At 54.4% G+C, this 17,931-nt stretch overlaps 3 protein-coding genes across 3 annotated transcripts; 1 reads left to right on the top strand and 2 right to left on the bottom strand.

Annotated features, from left to right (window-relative positions):
- Positions 1-11: 11 nt before the first annotated feature.
- Positions 12-4,835, bottom strand: TMEM151A (transmembrane protein 151A). Its single transcript, XM_080911245.1, has 2 exons — positions 4,667-4,835; positions 12-2,370 (listed from the first exon to the last, which is right to left on the bottom strand). Exons 1-2 carry the CDS (start codon positions 4,739-4,741, stop codon positions 1,039-1,041), a joined length of 1,407 nt encoding a protein of 468 aa, XP_080767371.1. The 5' UTR covers positions 4,742-4,835; the 3' UTR covers positions 12-1,038.
- Positions 4,836-7,672: 2,837 nt separating this feature from the next.
- YIF1A (Yip1 interacting factor homolog A, membrane trafficking protein) lies at positions 7,673-11,597 on the top strand. Its single transcript, XM_080912478.1, has 8 exons — positions 7,673-7,834; positions 8,460-8,671; positions 8,787-8,891; positions 9,020-9,098; positions 10,465-10,522; positions 10,666-10,821; positions 11,220-11,313; positions 11,395-11,597. Exons 1-8 carry the CDS (start codon positions 7,804-7,806, stop codon positions 11,539-11,541), a joined length of 882 nt encoding a protein of 293 aa, XP_080768604.1. The 5' UTR covers positions 7,673-7,803; the 3' UTR covers positions 11,542-11,597.
- Positions 11,598-12,114: 517 nt separating this feature from the next.
- CNIH2 (cornichon family AMPA receptor auxiliary protein 2) lies at positions 12,115-17,293 on the bottom strand (the record flags this gene model as incomplete). The annotated part of the gene is made up of 6 exons (XM_080912308.1): positions 12,115-12,588; positions 12,761-12,904; positions 13,008-13,120; positions 13,361-13,408; positions 13,807-13,875; positions 17,213-17,293. The coding sequence occupies 6 exons, from the start codon at positions 17,291-17,293 to the stop codon at positions 12,561-12,563; spliced, it is 483 nt and encodes a 160-aa protein (XP_080768434.1). The 3' UTR covers positions 12,115-12,560.
- Between the last annotated feature and the right edge of the window lie 638 nt (positions 17,294-17,931).

Below are 17,931 nucleotides of genomic sequence, written 5' to 3'. Positions count from 1 at the left end.
TTTCATAACTTTATTTAATTTTCTCTGTCTCTTCCCTCCCCCGCCAGCCCCTGAGAGGGGGTGGAATCCCCAGTTGGAAGGGAAGGGACTATTCTGTTCTCCCTAGGGAGGGATGGTGTCCCCTGGACAGGCTCCATGAATGGGAGAAGCAGGGGCCTTCAAGACAAGGCCAGGGCATCGTCCAAGAGGCCGTGACCAGGGCAGAGCCCCTCGGATGCCCTGTAGTCCTACATCCTGTGGATCACCTAGAAGGTGAAGAGCAGAGAAGCCTGAGGGAATGTGGAGACAAGGTATTGCGTGGCTGACAGAGGCAGATATGAATTTTAGGATGCTGGGCTCAGAGTTGGAAAACCTGGGTCACAAGGAAAGCTGGATGTAGTGAGGGTGCTGCAGGAACCAGGGAGACCAAGATGGGGGCAAGAGAGCAAGTCTGCGCTCTGAGAACTGGGCGTTGCAGAGGGACTAACCACACCTTAGGGTCTAGGGATAATCAGGGCACTTGCCCTGAGCAGAGGCCAGAGGGCAGATGAAAAGAATGGAACAGAAGAGGATGGAAACTCTGGTGGGCAGGGGACCAAGATATGGGGTAGCCACAGCCAGATGTTCAGCTTCAGGACAGCCATCTCAGCTGGGCATGGTCCCAAGCCACCAGTTTGTGCTTCTATGTTGCTGGAGGGCTCCCCATGTAGCTCAGCCATGGCAGAGAGGCAGACAGCTGTGCCTAGGTCTCCTCCCCATCCCAGTTTTTCTGGAAGCTTCTCTCCCTGCCCAGCATCATCTGCTATCACAGGGGAACATGGTGATGGTTGGGGGAGCCATGCTGGGGACGGATCACAGACTCAACTTAGATGGTGTTTCCTTCCTCCTCAAAGGACCATGTGTCACCACATTTTAGTCTAAGGATCCCACTCCACTCCCACCCCTTGTGCATGGCTGGTCTGTTTTCTTTCCCGTTTTTTGACAGTTATTCAGACATCCAAGCCCGTGGTGAGATGGTGAGGAGAGAGGAATGTTCTGGTACTATAGGGGGCGGGTATCTCAGAGTGCACCCTGCCCATCTCCACGGCAGCCGCTGTCCCCGTGGACAATGAGCACCGGGAAGTAAAGGGCGTCCTCGTAGCACGGAGGGCTTTCCAGAGGCTCCGTGTCCTCCCCTCTGCGTCCCAAGGGACCTCCACTCAAGCTGCGGAAGACCCCTGGGGTGGTTCGGCCCCCAGCACCTAGGGAGAGGCGGCTGCGGCTGAAGGGTAGGCGAGGCCCGCTGGGACGGGCGGGAGGCAGGGAGTTGCTGCTGACTGAGCGGCGGCAGCGTTGGCAGCCTCGCAGGAAGGCCCCAGAGTTGGCACCCATGACCACAGCCTCTGAGTAGCTGGGCACCAGCTGCCGGTTGGAGCAGATGTGCCACTCAAGCTCTGTGAAGTCCACGGTGGCCACGCGAGAAAGTGGTGGCCCGCTGGGTACAGCCCCTGGGGGCGGTGAGCTGGCACCGAAAAGCTTCTCCACTTGGTAGTGCACGTGGGCTGTCCCATAGGCTGCCACCACTCGCAGTGGCCAGGACAGCGTGGCTGCAGACACCAGCCAGAAGACCCAGGCTCGGGCATACCACGGTGGACTGCGGGGGTCTGCAAAGACCATGAGGGACTCACGGAAGTCCACATCCTTCAGATGCATGCCCTCGCGGGCCTCTAGGTAGTCGTCCAGGCCCTCATTGGCACTGAAGAAGCGGGCCCTCTGTGTGAGGTATGAGGCTTCGGCCTCAGCACTCCCAAAGCTGAAGCACTTGGTGAAACGCAGCCGTGTGGCTGCGTGGTCTGCCAGGCCCACGAGCTCCTTGGAGACGTCACGGACACCATGTGCACTGTAGTCAAACTCACCCCGAGCTGTGCGACTGTCCGCCCTCTCATGGTAGACCTGTGTGGTGGTATAGGCGTCCCCATTGCGGTATCGGGTGATCTGGCGTGTGCGTCGAACGTAGTGGTAGCTGGTGGCCTTCCACCAGACACAGGGTGGAGCCTGTTGCAGCCGGTGGATCAGGGCAAGCACGGTGTTGGCATCAGTGCGAGGCGCCTGGCATGACCGCACATGACAGTGCCAGCATTCTGCCAGGTAGAGGAGGTAGAGGAGGGAGACGAAGGCCAGTGGGATGTACAGGTAGCCATCCGAGCAGGGACTGGCTGGGTAGGTGGGCGGCGGACCACCAGCCCCACGAGCCAAGGCTGCCTCAGGCCCCAGGACCAGGCGGGGCACAGTGGCTAAGCGACACCAGGCCACCACAGCCCCACAGGCATGAATGAGCAGTGTAAGGACCAGGCACTTCCAGTGAGACTCTCGACACAGAGAGCCTCCCAGGGACTGCTTCAGGGGCCGCTGCTGTGGGGTGGGCAGAGAAAGGAGAGGTACATGTCAGTGGGAGACCACTGGTGTGAAGGAGGTAGACCCACTTGAAAGAAGAAGAAACGGAGGCTTCTATTGATGGAGCTATTTTGCAGCAGGTCTCACAGTAGCAAATCTTATTTATCTGCTATGAGCTTGCCTCCTCCTGCACCCCACTGTTTCTCAGTCAGCAGCCCCCCTACCAGAGTAAGATCCCAATGGAGAAGAAATGACCCTTCCCCCTCCTTCAATGACTACTAAGAAATCTGATTTCTGATAGTTCCTGGTCTGTCTCTAATTTGTTGTGTGCATTTGGCTACATTTTTACTCTTGGTCTGTTTTGTTTGTGGTGATCTAGAAGGCTGATATGGCAAGGAGTGGTGTGTGTGTGTGTGTGTGTGTGTGTGTGTGTGTGTGTGCTGTTTTGTTTGTGGTGATCTAGAAGGCTGATATGGCAAGGAGTGGTGTGTGTGTGTGTGTGTGTGTGTGTGTGTGTGTGTGTGTGTGCATGCGTGCATGTGGTGCATTGGGAAGAGGCAGGGTATGGAGCCCAGCTATATATCTTAAAGTGATAGCTCTTCTACTCAGTGTGATTTGGGCGAATCCTTCATCTACTCTAACAGTTTCTTCATCTGCACAACTGGTTGTTGAGAATTCAGACATCACATGTGGGAATTTGTTAGCACAGGGTCTGGCCTGGGAATAAACACTTTTGCTGCTACTTGGTGTCTCCCACTGGTCCCTTGTTCCACAAGGGATGGCAGGAGACTTGGGAGAGCCTGTTGGGAGAGGGTAGGGAATGGGGGAGATGTCTCAGGCCTAGGAGCAGATGGAAGGCCACCCCCCACCCTCCAATCTGTGCTTCAGGAGGGAAGGGGACACAAGTTGCTGGACAGCACAAAGTACTTTTTGATCCAAAGGGCTTAGCATATCCTCCATGGTAGGACTACCATCCTGGCTACCTGAGCTCTGGTGTCAAAAGAAGAGAAGGAGGTGGAAAGGGGAAAGGGAACTAACTGGGAGAGAAGTGGTGGAGAGTATAGAGTGGGATTCTGGGTAATGTCACCTACTCAGCTGCACCATGCCTTGAGAGGTCCAACAGGAGAGAAGACTGGACCCAGACCCATCCAGGGCAGCCTGGTTCCATGGTGTATGAAATTTACAGGTGCATTCTGCCACTTAGACCTGTGCCAGCCAGGGCACACACCCACTCATCCACACCCCCAACACATGTACACCATAGGCCCACCTACCACAGAGGAACACCATCGCTCATTAGAAAACAACAGAACCTTGCTTGTTTTCAAAGGACAAGCATCATGGCCATAACAAGGCATACCCACACACTCCACACACTCAAGACTGTCAACACAGGACACACATGCACATACATGTGACACACTGGCACCTAGACCTGTAAGACCCTCACCTTACCACAGTGCACACCTACCCCACCCTATAGCAACTTACCCACAATCCATACTTGGCCACACATTAGAGAGGCATACCATGAAATCATACACACCCACACTCTTGGGTGAAGACCCAAGGCAAGGCACCCACCAGAGGCTCATCTGACTACAGGGTGTATATGTTCCTGAAGACACGGGGAACACACCACCAGAATTCTTTCTCTCTCTCACACACACACACACCACACACACAAGCACATTTGTATTCGCTCACACACACAGTCCATTCACCACCCTGTTTTCCACACCTATCCTCTCACACTTGGCGTATCTTCCTATCTAGAGCTGGGGAGGGGCTCTGGGGACCTCAACCACTGGAGTGGGCCCTCAGTTCTCACCTGGGGTGGGGGAAAGAAAGGTATCAGCTGCGGCTCCGCTTCTTTCTCTTTCCTTTTTCCCTCCCCCACCTCCAGTCCCTGCCACCGCTACTGCATTGCAGGCACCGCCCGACACCTCGTGAGCAACTGGGCTGGACTGGGGGCCTGACCCCATGGCCCTAGCAGTCACGGACAGCATCCCCGGCTGCGCTATGGAATAGGGACGCGTGGGGGCCATAAAGGCTGACGTCACATGACAGAAAAAGATGGTTGAGGGGGCGTCGAGGGTCAGGGTCTCCCCTACATTCTTGCCACCCATTCCTGCCTTGACCTACCCGGATCCAGAAACCTCGACCCCTACCAGACCGCTGTCTCCCAATGACGTCATTGCTGGAGGGGATCGGGGATTTTCCTCCTCAATCCCTCCCCGGGGATCGCCCCTCTACTTGACCCCTTCACCTCTCTTACAGCCCCGGCTCGGTTCCCACTACTCGCCCCCGGTACCTCCTCCCGCAGCGGCTCGCTGTCCGGAACGAGCGCGGGCACCTCCCCGCAGTCTCCACCTTCGCCCTCCGGCATGGTGTCCTGGCTGCTCCGACTGCCGGGCCCGGGCCCGGGGCATGATAAGCAGGGGCGCGGGGGACTGCGGCACGGCCCCGAGGGGCGTCCGCTCGGCTCGGCGGCCGCTGAAGAGTGTGCGGAGCCCAGCCCGAGCGCGGCGGCGTTGGCGGCCGCGGTGCCCGGCGCCCCGCCCTCCGCTGACCCCGCCCCCGCAGCACCGGTGGCGCCGCTGGCCGCGCCTGGCACCGCGGGCACACCCCATCTCCACCCCCTCGCCTGTGAGAAGCCCAGTCTGGGCCGCCGGACGCCTGGTTTCTCTAGCCGCGCTCGCGACCTTGGGCGAGTCCTTGCTCTGTGGCGCCCGAGTCCCCTCAACTGAATAATGAAGAGGGCCATGGTGGGTGGATGTCCGCCAGGTTCCTCTCTAGGGGATGGACCCAGCGCTAAGCTCACAGACTTTACCCCAGAAGCTTTGCTTGTGGACAGTTAATACCCAGAAGGGAAAGACGGTCTCATCTGCTGGACTCTTAAGACTGGTGCCAGGGCACCAGGAACTCTAGTCTGTACGACTTTTGACCAGCATGTTCCAGCCATAAACTTAGCCTTTTAATCTGGGAAATGGGAATGAAAAAGTGTTGGATTAAATTCACTAGCATGCTTAGGCTAGGGTGGAGGGAAATAGGTTTGCCCTGCATGGGACACCCTTTTCTCGGGTGCCTAAAGCCCCTGCTCCGTCGTCCTCAGGGGGCTAGGTTTCTCACATTCAGAGGCCTCAAATTCAGAGATTCACTTACCTCTGCCTCCCGGGTGCCGGCATTAAAAGCATGTTTCACCATCCTCCAACTTTACTTATTTTGTGTTTACTTTTAAAATTATTTTATGTGTGCGAGTGTTTTGCCTGTATGTCTGCTTGTACACCACATGCATGCAGTGCCCAGAGAGGGCAGAAGAGGGTGTTCGATCCCCTGGAACTGGAATTATAAATGATTGTGAGCTGCTGAGTGGATGATGGGAATCCAATCAGGTCCTTTGGAAAAGCAATTCAGAAGTACTCTTAACTTCTCAGCCATGTCTTCAACTGCCCCCTCATTTGTTTACTTATTAGGCCCAGATGTTTTCTGGCTATTGTCTATGTGTATTAGTGTGTTTGGGCATGAGGAGGACATAGACAGGTATTAGGAATGGCATAGTCCCTGTCCTCATGGAAGATATCCAGGAAAAATCTGATTAAATTCAGAACCCAGACTCTTGCCATCACTCTGGGCCATGGTCAGACCTCTGTTCCCTTTGTCCCTCTCTAAAAGCTCAAGTGATCCACTTTTTATTTTTAAAAGATTTATTTATTTATTGTATGTATGAGTACCCTGTAGCTGTCTTCAGACACACAGAAGAGGGCATCAGATCTCATTACAGATGTTTATGAGCCACCATGTGGTTGCTGGGAATTGAACTCAGGACCTCTGGAAGAGTAGTCAGTGCTCTTAACCGCTGAGCCATCTCTCTAGTGCTAACCTCCCCTTTAGATTTAGTTACAATTTAAATTTATTTGTTCTCTCTTTCTCTGGGTGGGATGGTGCAAAGAGAAGCACTTTAACATAGCTTAAGTGTGCAAATCACAGGATGACTTTTGGGAGTTGCTCCTCTTCTTCCGCAGTTTGAGGTCTGGGAATTGAATTTAGGTCCTCAGGGTTGGCAGTCTGCCGAGCCATCTCACAAGCAAACTATCACGATTCTTAAAGGATCTGGACAAATGGATGGGAAGGGAAAGGCATATCCTCTGCATCCCAGGCAGAGGAGCAAAGGCAGCTGTTGGACTGCATGGGTTGAGTTTGGGGAGCAGGAAAGTCTCACCTTATGTAACTAAACACAAGTATCAGAGGGTGTGTCATGCTTTCTAGAGAATAGTGCCTGACAGTCTGTGAGAGAGGGACCCTTTGAGGGTCCCAAGTCTCCAGCGAGGGTGGGAGTGGTTACTGCCTGGGTGGGAAGAGCCTGGGAGACTAAGATTGATGCTTAAGGGCCTCACTTCGAGATCCCAGGACTGGTGATGACTCAGGAGATCTTCAGGAGACAGGTCACCACACCTCTGCCTCCCAAATCTACCGGACCACTGAAGAAAGCAGTGGAACAAGGCCCAGCACAGATTCCTGCCCCATGTATACCACCAGAACTTTGTATCTTCTAAATGGTTTCAGTTTCTGTCCCCCGCCTCGTGCGTGCGTGCGTGTGAGCGTGTGTGTGTGTGCATAATGTGTTGAGCGCGATTCCAAACCCTCCCAGCAGAGGCCCTCACGGATGAGCAAGACAGTGGCGGACTCTACAGGGCATTTTCAGCACCGGCCAATGGACAGCACCTGCTCTGAAAGGAGTGGGAGGACGGAGGAGGAGTCAGCGTTCTAGGGCTTTGTGCCGCGCTGTCTCCCTCCCGGAGCAGGAACAACACATTCTAGCAGGCCGGGGATCCAATACAGGATTGAGTAGATTGGAGGAAAGAGAGCACAGAGTGGGGCCAGGGATTGGTCAGAGCTTGACCGACCGCCGTATTCCTTCCTCTTGAACTGCGTTGCGGCGGAGCCAGTTTTGCTCCCTGACTAGCTGGGTCGGTTCGCGTTGCGGCGGAGCCAGTTTTGCTCCCTGACTAGCTGGGTCGGTCCGGACTTCAATCTTCCTACTGGCGTAGTCGTGGCAAGGAGCGTCAAGCGCCTTTCGGCGCAGACGCGGAACTAAGTCACAACTCCTTCCTACCTATTGGCTGGTAGCGCCGCAAATTAGCAAGCCTATTATTCAATCCGAGAACATCTTGAGTAGCTCCGCCCCCTGTCTGTCGGAAGTTAGCTATAACTAAACCCGATTGGGAGAGAGCTCACCATTAGCCAATTGGAAGTGTGGAGGGGGAGAACCGGCTCCTCCGACGAGCCAATGGTAAACAGCAAAATGTGACGTCAGGGACATGGCGGCCCGGGACGTGTCGGGCAGTCGGGTAACTTCGGTCAGGACAAGGCAAGAGGAGCAGCTGTTTCAGTAGTGTTCGTACCCACAACTCAGCGAAGCCAGCCCTTGGTAGAGCGAACGTCACGGCCATGGCTTACCACTCGGGATATGGAGTCCACGGTACGTGAGGAGTGGGGAGGGCGGGGCACGGCCTGGCAGCGGGGTGCGAGACCCTCTCGTCCGGCGGGAAAGGGCCTGCGGTGACCCTGCCCAGGGCGGGGAGAGTCTCTTGGGTTCCTGCCCTGCCACACTGCAGCGTGTCCTGGACTTCGCCCTTACTAGCCAGTCCTTAGATCAGGCGGCGACAGCACTGCTGGGATCCTCAAGTCTAATCTTGCATTTACCTTATTTGTCTCCAGAACTTCCTTTCCTGGTTACACCTCTGGCAGCATTCCTGACCACTGTCCAGGGATTCCGAGTAGCCAGTGTTGCCTTTTCTACCCGTGTTAAGGGATGTCTTTCCGATGATCGTGCTCAAGCAAACAGTCTATATATCCACCGCTAGTACTCAGGGGTCATCTCCCTTGAGAACTTCCTAAAAACCCCAAATGGGTAGCTATGTCTAGGCACGCCTTTCATGTAGTGAAGGATCCCCCCAAAAGATAGGAGAGCATTCTTAAAATACACCCTGGCTTTTCCTCAACAGTTGTTCGGTGCCTTAGGACCTGTGCACAGCTTCTCAGCCCGGAGAAGAGGTTCTTGTGATGTAATTCTGTAATCTATTTTGGTACCCCGATACCTGCAGGTTCTAAGCATAGGACCCGGGCAGCTCCAGATCCTCCTCCACTCTTCGATGACACAAGTGGTGGTTATTCCAGCCAATTAGGCGGATACCCAGCCCCAGGAGCTGATGTAGCCTTCAGTGTCAACAATCTGCTTGGAGATCCAGTGGCCAATATGGCTATGGCCTATGGCAGCTCCATAGCATCCCAAGGGAAGGACATAGTGCACAAAGAGGTGACAGGGTTTCTGGCTAGGGTTGGGGTGTCACAGGATCCCATCTTACATCCCATACATCCTTTAGGAAGGAGCACCGTGAGACTTATCCACAGCCTCTTTTCTTTACTTCCAGCTGCACCGCTTTGTGTCTGTGAACAAACTCAAGTACTTTTTTGCTGTCGACACAGCCTATGTAGCCAAGAAGCTAGGGCTATTGGTCTTCCCATACACACATCAGGTGAGCTTCCTGCCAGGTGAGCTGGTAAGCCTCTCCCCACTCATGCATAACCTGACTGATCCTCAGATTTCAACCCCCTCTCTCTTTTTCTCTGCTTCTGTTTACATGACCACCTCTGCCACTGCCAGAACTGGAAAATGCAGTACAGTCATGATGTGCCTCTCCCTCCAAGGAAAGACCTCAATGCTCCTGACCTCTACATCCCCAGTGAGTCTCTGATGTGGGCTTGGGGACACAGGGGACTTGTGCCTTGAAGCATAGTTAGGAAGAAGATTCCATTAATGATCCAGCATTCATTCCTGGAACTTTTTATGTGTTACTGTTGCTAGACACTAGGTTGACAGGGTGACCAGTAGGAAACTTCCTGAATGTGACCTTGGTGTTTCCTTTAAGACCTTCCTGCCTTTTAAACTGGACCCTGTCTCTCTCCAGCCTGGAGCTCTTGGTTTTTACTTAGCCCTTCCAAATGTAGGACTTCAGGCTGGATCTTTCAGGCTTCACTAATGCAAGACGAACAGTGGCTTCTACCTCAGAGAATTGTTGTAAAGTGTCAGAGATGATGTATGCTGTGCACTGAACCTGGCATGAAGAAAACATAGCAGACAGTAAATGCTAGTTATCACTGTGGCCTGCTCCAGCGTCCTCTCCTCTAGGAAGCAAATGCTTCCTCCCTTCTGGATCCTCACAGCTGTCTGTCCCCATGGCACTTGTCAGGCTAGCTGCATTGCCTCTGCCCTTCACTTTTCTCTGTCCTGTTGGCTAAAAGGTTCAGGCTCAGAGGACACACACACAAGGAAAGCAGATATACTAGGGCAGAGCTGTCCAGAGGACATGACTGAAAGGGTAATAGCTAAGGTGGTTCCATCCTCTGTTCCTCTCATGACCTCTGTTACAAAGCTGGTACTGTCATCCTATGTCATATACTAGTCAAGGCTATAGGGCCTTAACTATCTCACAGCTAATAGGTGGCAGTGTTGTGCCCTCTGGTGGCTACATCAGTCTGGTGCCTGGGGATGTAGGGGGCAGGCAGGGGAAGGTGACTGTTGAGTTGAAATGGCTCCCTGCATCTTTGAACTCCTGTGAAAACAGTTAACCAGGGGTTTCTGCATGGTCAGGGACCTAGCCAGTGTCAGTGGCTAAATTCATAATTATTGGCTGAGAAGGACTCATTTCCAGAATTCTGGACCCTAAGGACAGCCTAGGTTGTCTATGGGGCCTCTTTTTTGTTTCTAGTCTTGCCAGAAATCAGGCTTGTTCCTGTCCAGAATAAGCAGTGGTCTTGGTTGTGGTGATAATTTTCGAGACTCTGCAGGTTGTTGATGAGCTTCCTAATGTAGGAGGGAAGTTGATGGCTTATGGTCCTGGGAGGCCCAGTAGTATTCAGCTGGAGGGGATAGTCAGAGGTGCACTGGGGACTGGACATTGGAGAGCTGAATATAAAGGGTGAATGAGTGAAGTTGGGATATGCAGGGAGATATATATGGGAGAGGCTGGAAAACCAGTGGACTTGAATGCCTAGTGAGGGGCTCTGGTGAGGAAGCCAGATTAACTTCTTTCTCCTTTCTCTTGGCAGCCATGGCCTTCATCACATATGTGCTGCTGGCTGGGATGGCACTAGGCATTCAGCAAAGGTTGGTACTCTCTTCTTCTCCCTGGCCTATGTCCCTTCCTCTATAGGGAATCTGTGTGGGGTCCCAGCTCACCTACCTTAGCTTCTCACCTATCACATGCCACAGGATGGCTCACCCTGACCTACCTTCTCCCATGACTACAGGTTCTCCCCAGAGGTGTTGGGCCTATGTGCGAGCACAGCACTGGTGTGGGTGTTATTGGAGGTGTTGGCTCTGCTTCTGGGCCTCTACCTGGCTACCGTACGCAGTGAACTGAGTACCTTCCACCTCTTGGCTTACAGCGGTTACAAATATGTGGGGTGAGTGCCGATAGGCTGAGAGGAGCCTGAAGGATCTGTGGCCACAGCTTTTGAGCCTATGTAGCAGCAGCCTTCATTGTGATGTTAGAGACAGTTTCTATTCCATCTCAGCCTCCAGCTCCACGCTGTGAGAAGATGGCTGTTTCTAAGCCTCCCCCTGGAGCCAGGGACTTTAGAGAGATTGAGAATTTGAGTTACCTTGGGGAGCCCAGAGAAGAAATGGGGATTTCAGGTCCTGGGGCTGAGTCCTGAACCTTGAAGATCCATTTGGAGTCTGGTTCTTTGTAGGGAACAGCCTGTGTCATGGGTCATGGTATTGAGTAGTTCTAGGCCCTGGTAGGTAGGGCAGGTCTCAGGCTTGGACCCTGGGAATCACCAGTTCATTCCTGCATCCCCAGGATGATCCTCAGTGTGCTCACGGGGCTGCTGTTCGGCAGCGATGGCTATTACGTGGCCCTGGCCTGGACATCATCTGCACTTATGTACTTCATTGTGAGTGTGGGGTGGCCCCTCCCCTCTTCTCCTCTGGGACACATTTCCCCTCTTAGCCTACTTAGCTCTCCTCTCTTCCAGGTACGTTCTTTGCGGACTGCAGCTTCAGGCCCTGACAACATGGGGGGCCCAGCCCCTCGGCAGCATCTCCAGCTCTACCTGACCCTGGGAGCAGCTGCTTTCCAGCCCCTCATCATATACTGGCTGACCTTCCATCTGGTCCGGTGATCCCTGGTCCTTAGGTGGCACTGAGTTTTCTATACATTGAAAATTTGGTTTCCTTATCTTGGCTTGACCCTGGTTCCTGGTACCCAAGGGGAAGCCACAGGAATCTCTACTTTGCCCAGGGGACTAGGCTTCAGGCTGTTTAAGAAAAGGGGAAGCAGATCCAGGAAGAACATCCTGGAGGTATCTTTTATACTGCCTTGAAAAACAGCTGGTTGCATTGGATACAGCCAGAAAGGGAGGAAGGAAGGGTGACTACCAAGGAGACTTCCAAGGCTTTAGATACATCCAAGAGGATTCCAGAAACACCCAGGGCTAGGATGGCAATGCTCATAGTGCTGGGATTTAGCTCTGGGTCTTCTCCTCTAGAATATTCCACCTAACCCTGTGTGTTTAAGCCTTCTAGAAGCAGAATTGGGGCTTGTGTTTTCAGTAGTTTATTCATATTTTGTCACAAATGTCTGGGGATAGGGTGCTGGACTCCTCCAGGCAACATAGAAAATAGGTCCAAGGGTGGGCGGGCTGGATTTGGGATAAGTAGAGACTGGGTTGGAAAGAGAGCCTGGGGAGGGGAAGAGGGCAGACTAGGGATGGGGCTACCCCCATGTTGAGCCTGCTCATTACTGGTGCAGGTGCCCCCCCACCTGCAGGGGGAGCTTCAGGGTGAGGGCCAAGGTGGGCTGCCCAGAATTCCCAGGGTCAAGGTCTGCCTGTTGGCAGGGCCCAAATTCCCCTGAAACGGACAAGACCGGAAGTCCTACCCCTTCCAGGACAACTGCCATGCCTAGCTGCAGGCTAGCAGAGGAGCCCCCACCCCTGTTTAGAGCTTTGCCTGGCCCTAGTTGGAAGAGGAGAGCTCTGAAGGCGGGGGTCCCCGCAGCAGCAGTTTGGGGGGTGGAGAGGCTGGAGGCACCAGTGCCTCCTCCCTCCCCAGGGCTGAGGCCTCTGTGGCCAGAGGGGCAGGGCTGGGGGTGCACAGGCGTCCGGTCCGTTCTGGGCTTGCTCCCTGGCCGGCTTCCCCCTTAGAAGCTCACCAACGTATAAACCATACTGTGGGGGAGACAAGACTGTGAGCTTGTGTCCTGAGAAAGTCTGCCACCCCTCCAGTCATGCCTTGAGGTGTCTATATTCCTCAAAGACCAAAAGAGGGACCTGGGAATTAAGAGCCCAAAGCCTGGGATATGCCTTGCCTGGATTCCAACTGCTTTGGCCAAAGCCTCACCTGTACAGGTAATAGAAGAAGGAGAGCAGGTAGAAGGCGAGTTTGCACCAGGACTCCTTCTGGCAGTAGTTGAGGATGTCAGCATTCATGATAGAGACCGCATCATACATGACCTCAGAGCCATCCGCAGGACGGTGGAAGTACCTGGTGCAAGGGAGGCCTGAGTGCCCCCTCTAGCCACCCAGGTCTGTCCCCATCCTGCCCTGTCCCCATCTTTATCTCCCCGAGGTTAACTGCTTGCCCTCACCTCCAGAGGTGGTAGAAGAGGAGGGGGATGTTGAGGCCCAGGGTCACCCACTCTGCTGCACACAGAAACATCAGACAGAAGAGGCCGTGGATGGAATATTCCGGGACCACCAGCTGAGGGAGTGAGGGTGAGAAGTCAGTGGCCTGGTGCCAGGATGGACCCAATGGCATGGAGGGGTAGTGATGTTTAGGAAGTGCCAACCCACCATGACCTCAGAACTAAAAGGCCCTTCTGGCTTGCCATTCCCACCCTCCTGGGTGGCAAATTGGACCAAATAGGCTCAAAGAAGAGGAAGAACTCGCCGTGAGCTACAGAGTGAGGGCAGCACTAGCTAGGAGCTTCCTGACACTGACCTTCCTCAGGAGGCAGCAGATGCGTTCAATGTTTTTCAAACGCTCGCGCTGTAGGGAAGGAAAGGGCCTAGATAAGGGAAGCCAAGGAACAGAAACCAGGGCGCCTCCCACGGCCCCGGGTGTGGTCACCAGAGGGCGCCAGAACACTGCGGTGTCTTCTCAGGAAAGCAGCCCGCCGTCCCCATGGTGACTGTCGCCATGGAAGGGCCTTCACCCGCATCTCCATGGCAACGGCCCAGAGCCTGGAAAAGGCTTCCCCACCAGGAGGAACCCGGGCCCTGAGCCTGCTCCAGGTGTTTGCGGGGGTGGGGACGGAGGAAAGGACAGGGTCATCTCATCAGCCCTCCACATTGTACTCCCATCTTCCCGATCTCTATTCCCACCCTCCACCGCGACAAAAAGACAAACGGACGGACACACCTCAGCACAGCACATGTATCACTTACTGCCCGCGCTGGGTTCCCCTGGTCGATGGGGTTCTTGAAGTCAGTCCGCAGCTCATCAAAGGCTATGATCTGGGGGTAGGGGCGTGTGCCCGTCAGGGTTGGGGCAGGCCCACCACCACCCTTAATACCCCAGGCACCAGATGGCTCAGAGAACATAGGTTTCTTGGAGGGATCTGGATGGTAACACCCTCTTACACATACACACAGTCACTCGTGCCTGTCCTTCCATGGACTAGGGATTTATAGGTGGAGACCCTGTGAAGCTTATTGCTTAGTGGAGAAGCAGGGCATGTCCAAGCTCACACAGCAGTCGACAATGCTTAGTGTCCACTGCCCTTCCTATACATTTCAAGACATGGCCTCTCCTCTCTAAGGGCACATGCTAGTACAGGAACCCTAGAGACTTGGTACATAATTCTTGTCCAGGGAGAGCCCCAGGGGTTGAGGAGAGAACTGATGAGTCGGTGAGGAGTAGAGCAGAACTCCATATGGGTTGGTGGGGTTCAAGCTGACTAATCATTTGGTGAACAAATGGGAGAAATGCAGTCCAAGCGATGGTAATAAACACAAAGGCACAGAAGGTTGAGAGAACATTCAGAAAGCCACAGGTTCCCAGGGTTGGGTGCTGTGAGAACAGGAAGAGGGGTGGTGCAAGGTGGGTGGAAGGGTCAACAGAGCTAGTCTGTGTACAGCCAAGACTAGGCTTTAACATGGGGGGAGTCCTAGTGGACTATAAAGCCATGAAGTGGGGGCAACAGTTTTGGTGGGGATACAAGCTGGCTAACAGTCACAGCGAGGATAAACACCTGGCAGGCTTTATTAGTTCACTGAACACGTAATAACCTAATGACTTAGGCCCTAGTATTGTTTTCATTTTTGACAGATGAAGATGAGAAGACAGGTTAGGTATTTTGTCCAGGGCCATAAGGGGTACTAAGTAGTAAACTTATAACCCAGTTAAAAGTACTACCCACTTTGTCATACAGGGGCAGATAGTGAAGGGCCAGCCTGCCTGTTGAGTGTCCAGTAAGGGGTTCATCATCATGGTGGTCTAAGTGAGAAGGATGGTCGCCATGGAAATGAAGGGGTGTGGATGTATTCCATTGCTCTCTGGTAGCCAGCTTCAAAGGGTCTGTGTAACAGGGGAGTGACAGTTGAAGGCCCCAAAATACCTTCTGTTATGGTGTGTCTGTGTCTGGGGGATGGCGGTATGTTCGGAAATTCCTGAGGAAGCAGATATTTGAGCTGAGCTGTGGACCTGGAAGGAACTGCAGGTAACCTGGGGGAGGCAGGCTGGCGAAGCCTGATTGAGTAGGAAGGGGAGTTCCTTCCCTTCCCCTCTAGTCCCAGGATGAGGCAGCAGGCCCACCACCCCCAAGCATCCTAGACCCCATACGGTTCAGAAGAAAGAACACGGGCTTCCTGGAGGGAGCTGGGGCCATCTGGAGCCCCTCCCCCAATTCCTCATTGACTCTGGGCTGCTGCCTGCCTGAGAGGCACAGCAACAGGGTCCAGCAGGGGCGGGAGGGTACCGTCTGTCTGCCCCCAAGCTGGCACCACCAGCAGGGAGCGGGTGTCGAGCCTCCCACCCCCCAGGCTGCCTGGCGCTGACTCAGCATCGTCTCCCCCACCCCCAACCCCGGAACAAACAATTCTCCACTGTGACAGCTGACACACGTCACTCACTGGGGTTGCCTAGTGACTAGTGGGACCTGGGGTTCTGGCTCAGAATGTTTTACTTCTAAACAGCTGTGAAGACACATTCTCTCTCCTAGACTTCATATCTAAAACCCCATTGTACTGATAAGAAAACAACTCCAGCCTGATAAGATGACCGAGCTAAAAGGGTGGAAAGCATGGTGCCTCACAGTGGAAAGGGCTCCAGAAAGGTTTGAGAATGAAGGTGCTGCTCCAAACCTTAGTAGAGTTCATCTCAGCCTGGACACTTTGCAAGGGCAAAGTCTGGGTCTTATGCAGCCTGACTCCCTGAAAGCTGCTATACAACTATACTAGGCAGGCTTCTCTGAGAATCTCTTGAGAAGAGGGGCCCTATCAGGGAAAGTGGAGTTGTGAGTAGAAAGGGGCTTCTTGAATTTCAAGAGGTAGTTAGCTAGCCTGTTTCCTGGCCTATACCTCCCCATCTTTTCTAATTCTTAGGATCCAAGCCCTACCCCCTACAGGACTGTCTAAGGCCCTGGGACAGGAAGCTCATAATGGATTCGAAGTGATGGAGGAAGAGAAAACAGCAGAGGACACGAAACCCAACTGGGAGAACTAGATCAAGACTGGAGCAAAATGAGGGATTGGGCTCAGGATCTAGTACAGTAGTGGTCTAGCATATGTCAAAGAGAAAGGAGGGGGAAGGGCAAAGGAAGAAATGAGGCGATTTCTGGGAGGCGGCAAGTCCCAGAAAGACACAAGAAATGGAGAGAGCAAGAAAGTCAGGTAAAGCAAGGGAGGAAGGAAGGCACACTGGATGCAGTCAGATAAGAGAATGGACTCTTAAAAGGGGATGAAGACAAGATAGGCCTGTATGGGATCCGTTTAGGGCAGAAACCTCAGAGGGCATCGGTGGAGGGGAAGCTGTAAGGGGGGGGTAAAGACCTCAACACTGAGGCTCACAGTTGTACAGAGAAGAGAAAGAAACCAGGTAGAGAAGGCCCTTTTCGAAGCCCAGGAGAGAACTAGGTAGAACAACCCTCTCCAATGGGAAACCGTTAGAATGAGATGAGACAGACATTCTGGAGTGAGGTGTGAGGCTAGGCCAGGGTGAGGGCAGACCAGGAGTGGGAGACATGAAAGACAAAAGGCATGTTTGTGGAAGAAAGGGAAGGAAGCTGGAAAGTGAAAGTGAGACAAGGTGGGGGTTGGTTTCTGGAGCTGCTTCGAACCTATCCTTGGGTCAGAGAGGGGTCTAAGAAGGGACAGGGTTAATGGGTTGCAAGAAATGCGGGTCTTGTAAACAGATGCAGTTTCCATAGCAACCATCTCCATCATTCTGGTTAGAAAAACCCACAAAGGAGGGGATCAGCGTGCGGGGGGGGGGAGCTGGGGGGTTCGCAAACTGCCCGATGGACAGACGGGGGGGGGGGTGTGTGGAGGGTTGAAAAGATAGAAGGATTAAGAATTCCGCCCCCTGCCCAATGACTGGATGAGGCAAGGAAAGGGTCAGGACCTACTGACATACCCACAGACAGGCGGGGGCGGTGAAGGAAGGGGGGCTGCACCCGGGGAAGGAAGCCAAAGACAAGGGAGTGTTAGTGGGGGAGATAAGCAGAAACCATGGGGGATAGTGAAAAAGACCTTTCAAGTTTCCCCGTGCGCTGATACCATCAGCCCCAAGCCCCCTTCTGCTCCATAAACCCACTTGCCCCCTACCCCGCCCCCAGTCCGAGCCCAGTCTTACGTGCCAGATGACAAAGAAGATGAGGGAGGCGCACAGCACCAGGGTGAGCATGTAGCAGAATGCTGCGAAGGTGAACGCCATGGCCCCCGCGCCGGGCGGTGGCCCGGGGGGCGCCAGCGCGGGGTCTGGGCGCAAGGGGACGCCCCCCGGCCCACACTTAGGGCCGGCCGGGCATGGCCCACCGGACTCGAGGGACACGGGCAGCGCGTCCGGGACCGGGGCCACGGGGCCGTGGGGGACGCGGGGCGCGGGCCGTGGGACTCGGGGGGCGCGTCCGCTGCCGGCAGCCCGGGCCCCGATCGCTCATCCTGCGATCCCTCGCCCGCGGCTCCCTCGCTCTCCAGCCCGCGAAGCCGGCGGGGCGGAGCCGGGGGCGGGACCGCCGTGCAGCGGCCTCGGGCGGGGCTGAGACTCGCAGAGCCCCTCCGCCAGCCTTGTCGGCCCAGCACAGCTACCCACCCCAACGAGCCGCGTTCGTGCACCTTCAGAACATGCAGACCTAGAAGCCCGTTCCTGGTACAACTCTTAAGACAACTAACCCACTATAGCCACATTCTGTACTTCGTCTCCAATTATCACACACAGTGCTGGCTCAGGGAGATACAACTGAGGTCCTAAAGCTCAGGATAGCTGGCATCTGGCTTCAAGCTAGTAGAGGGGACTAAGTGCAGTGCAGTTCATCAGGGGGACCAATGCCCGCTTCTTGCTCCCAACTTTGT

Source organism: Micromys minutus, assembly GCF_963924665.1.
Source record: "Micromys minutus genome assembly, chromosome: 2".
Lineage (NCBI taxonomy): Eukaryota > Metazoa > Chordata > Mammalia > Rodentia > Muridae > Micromys > Micromys minutus.
This window is presented reverse-complemented; position numbering and strand designations above follow the sequence as displayed.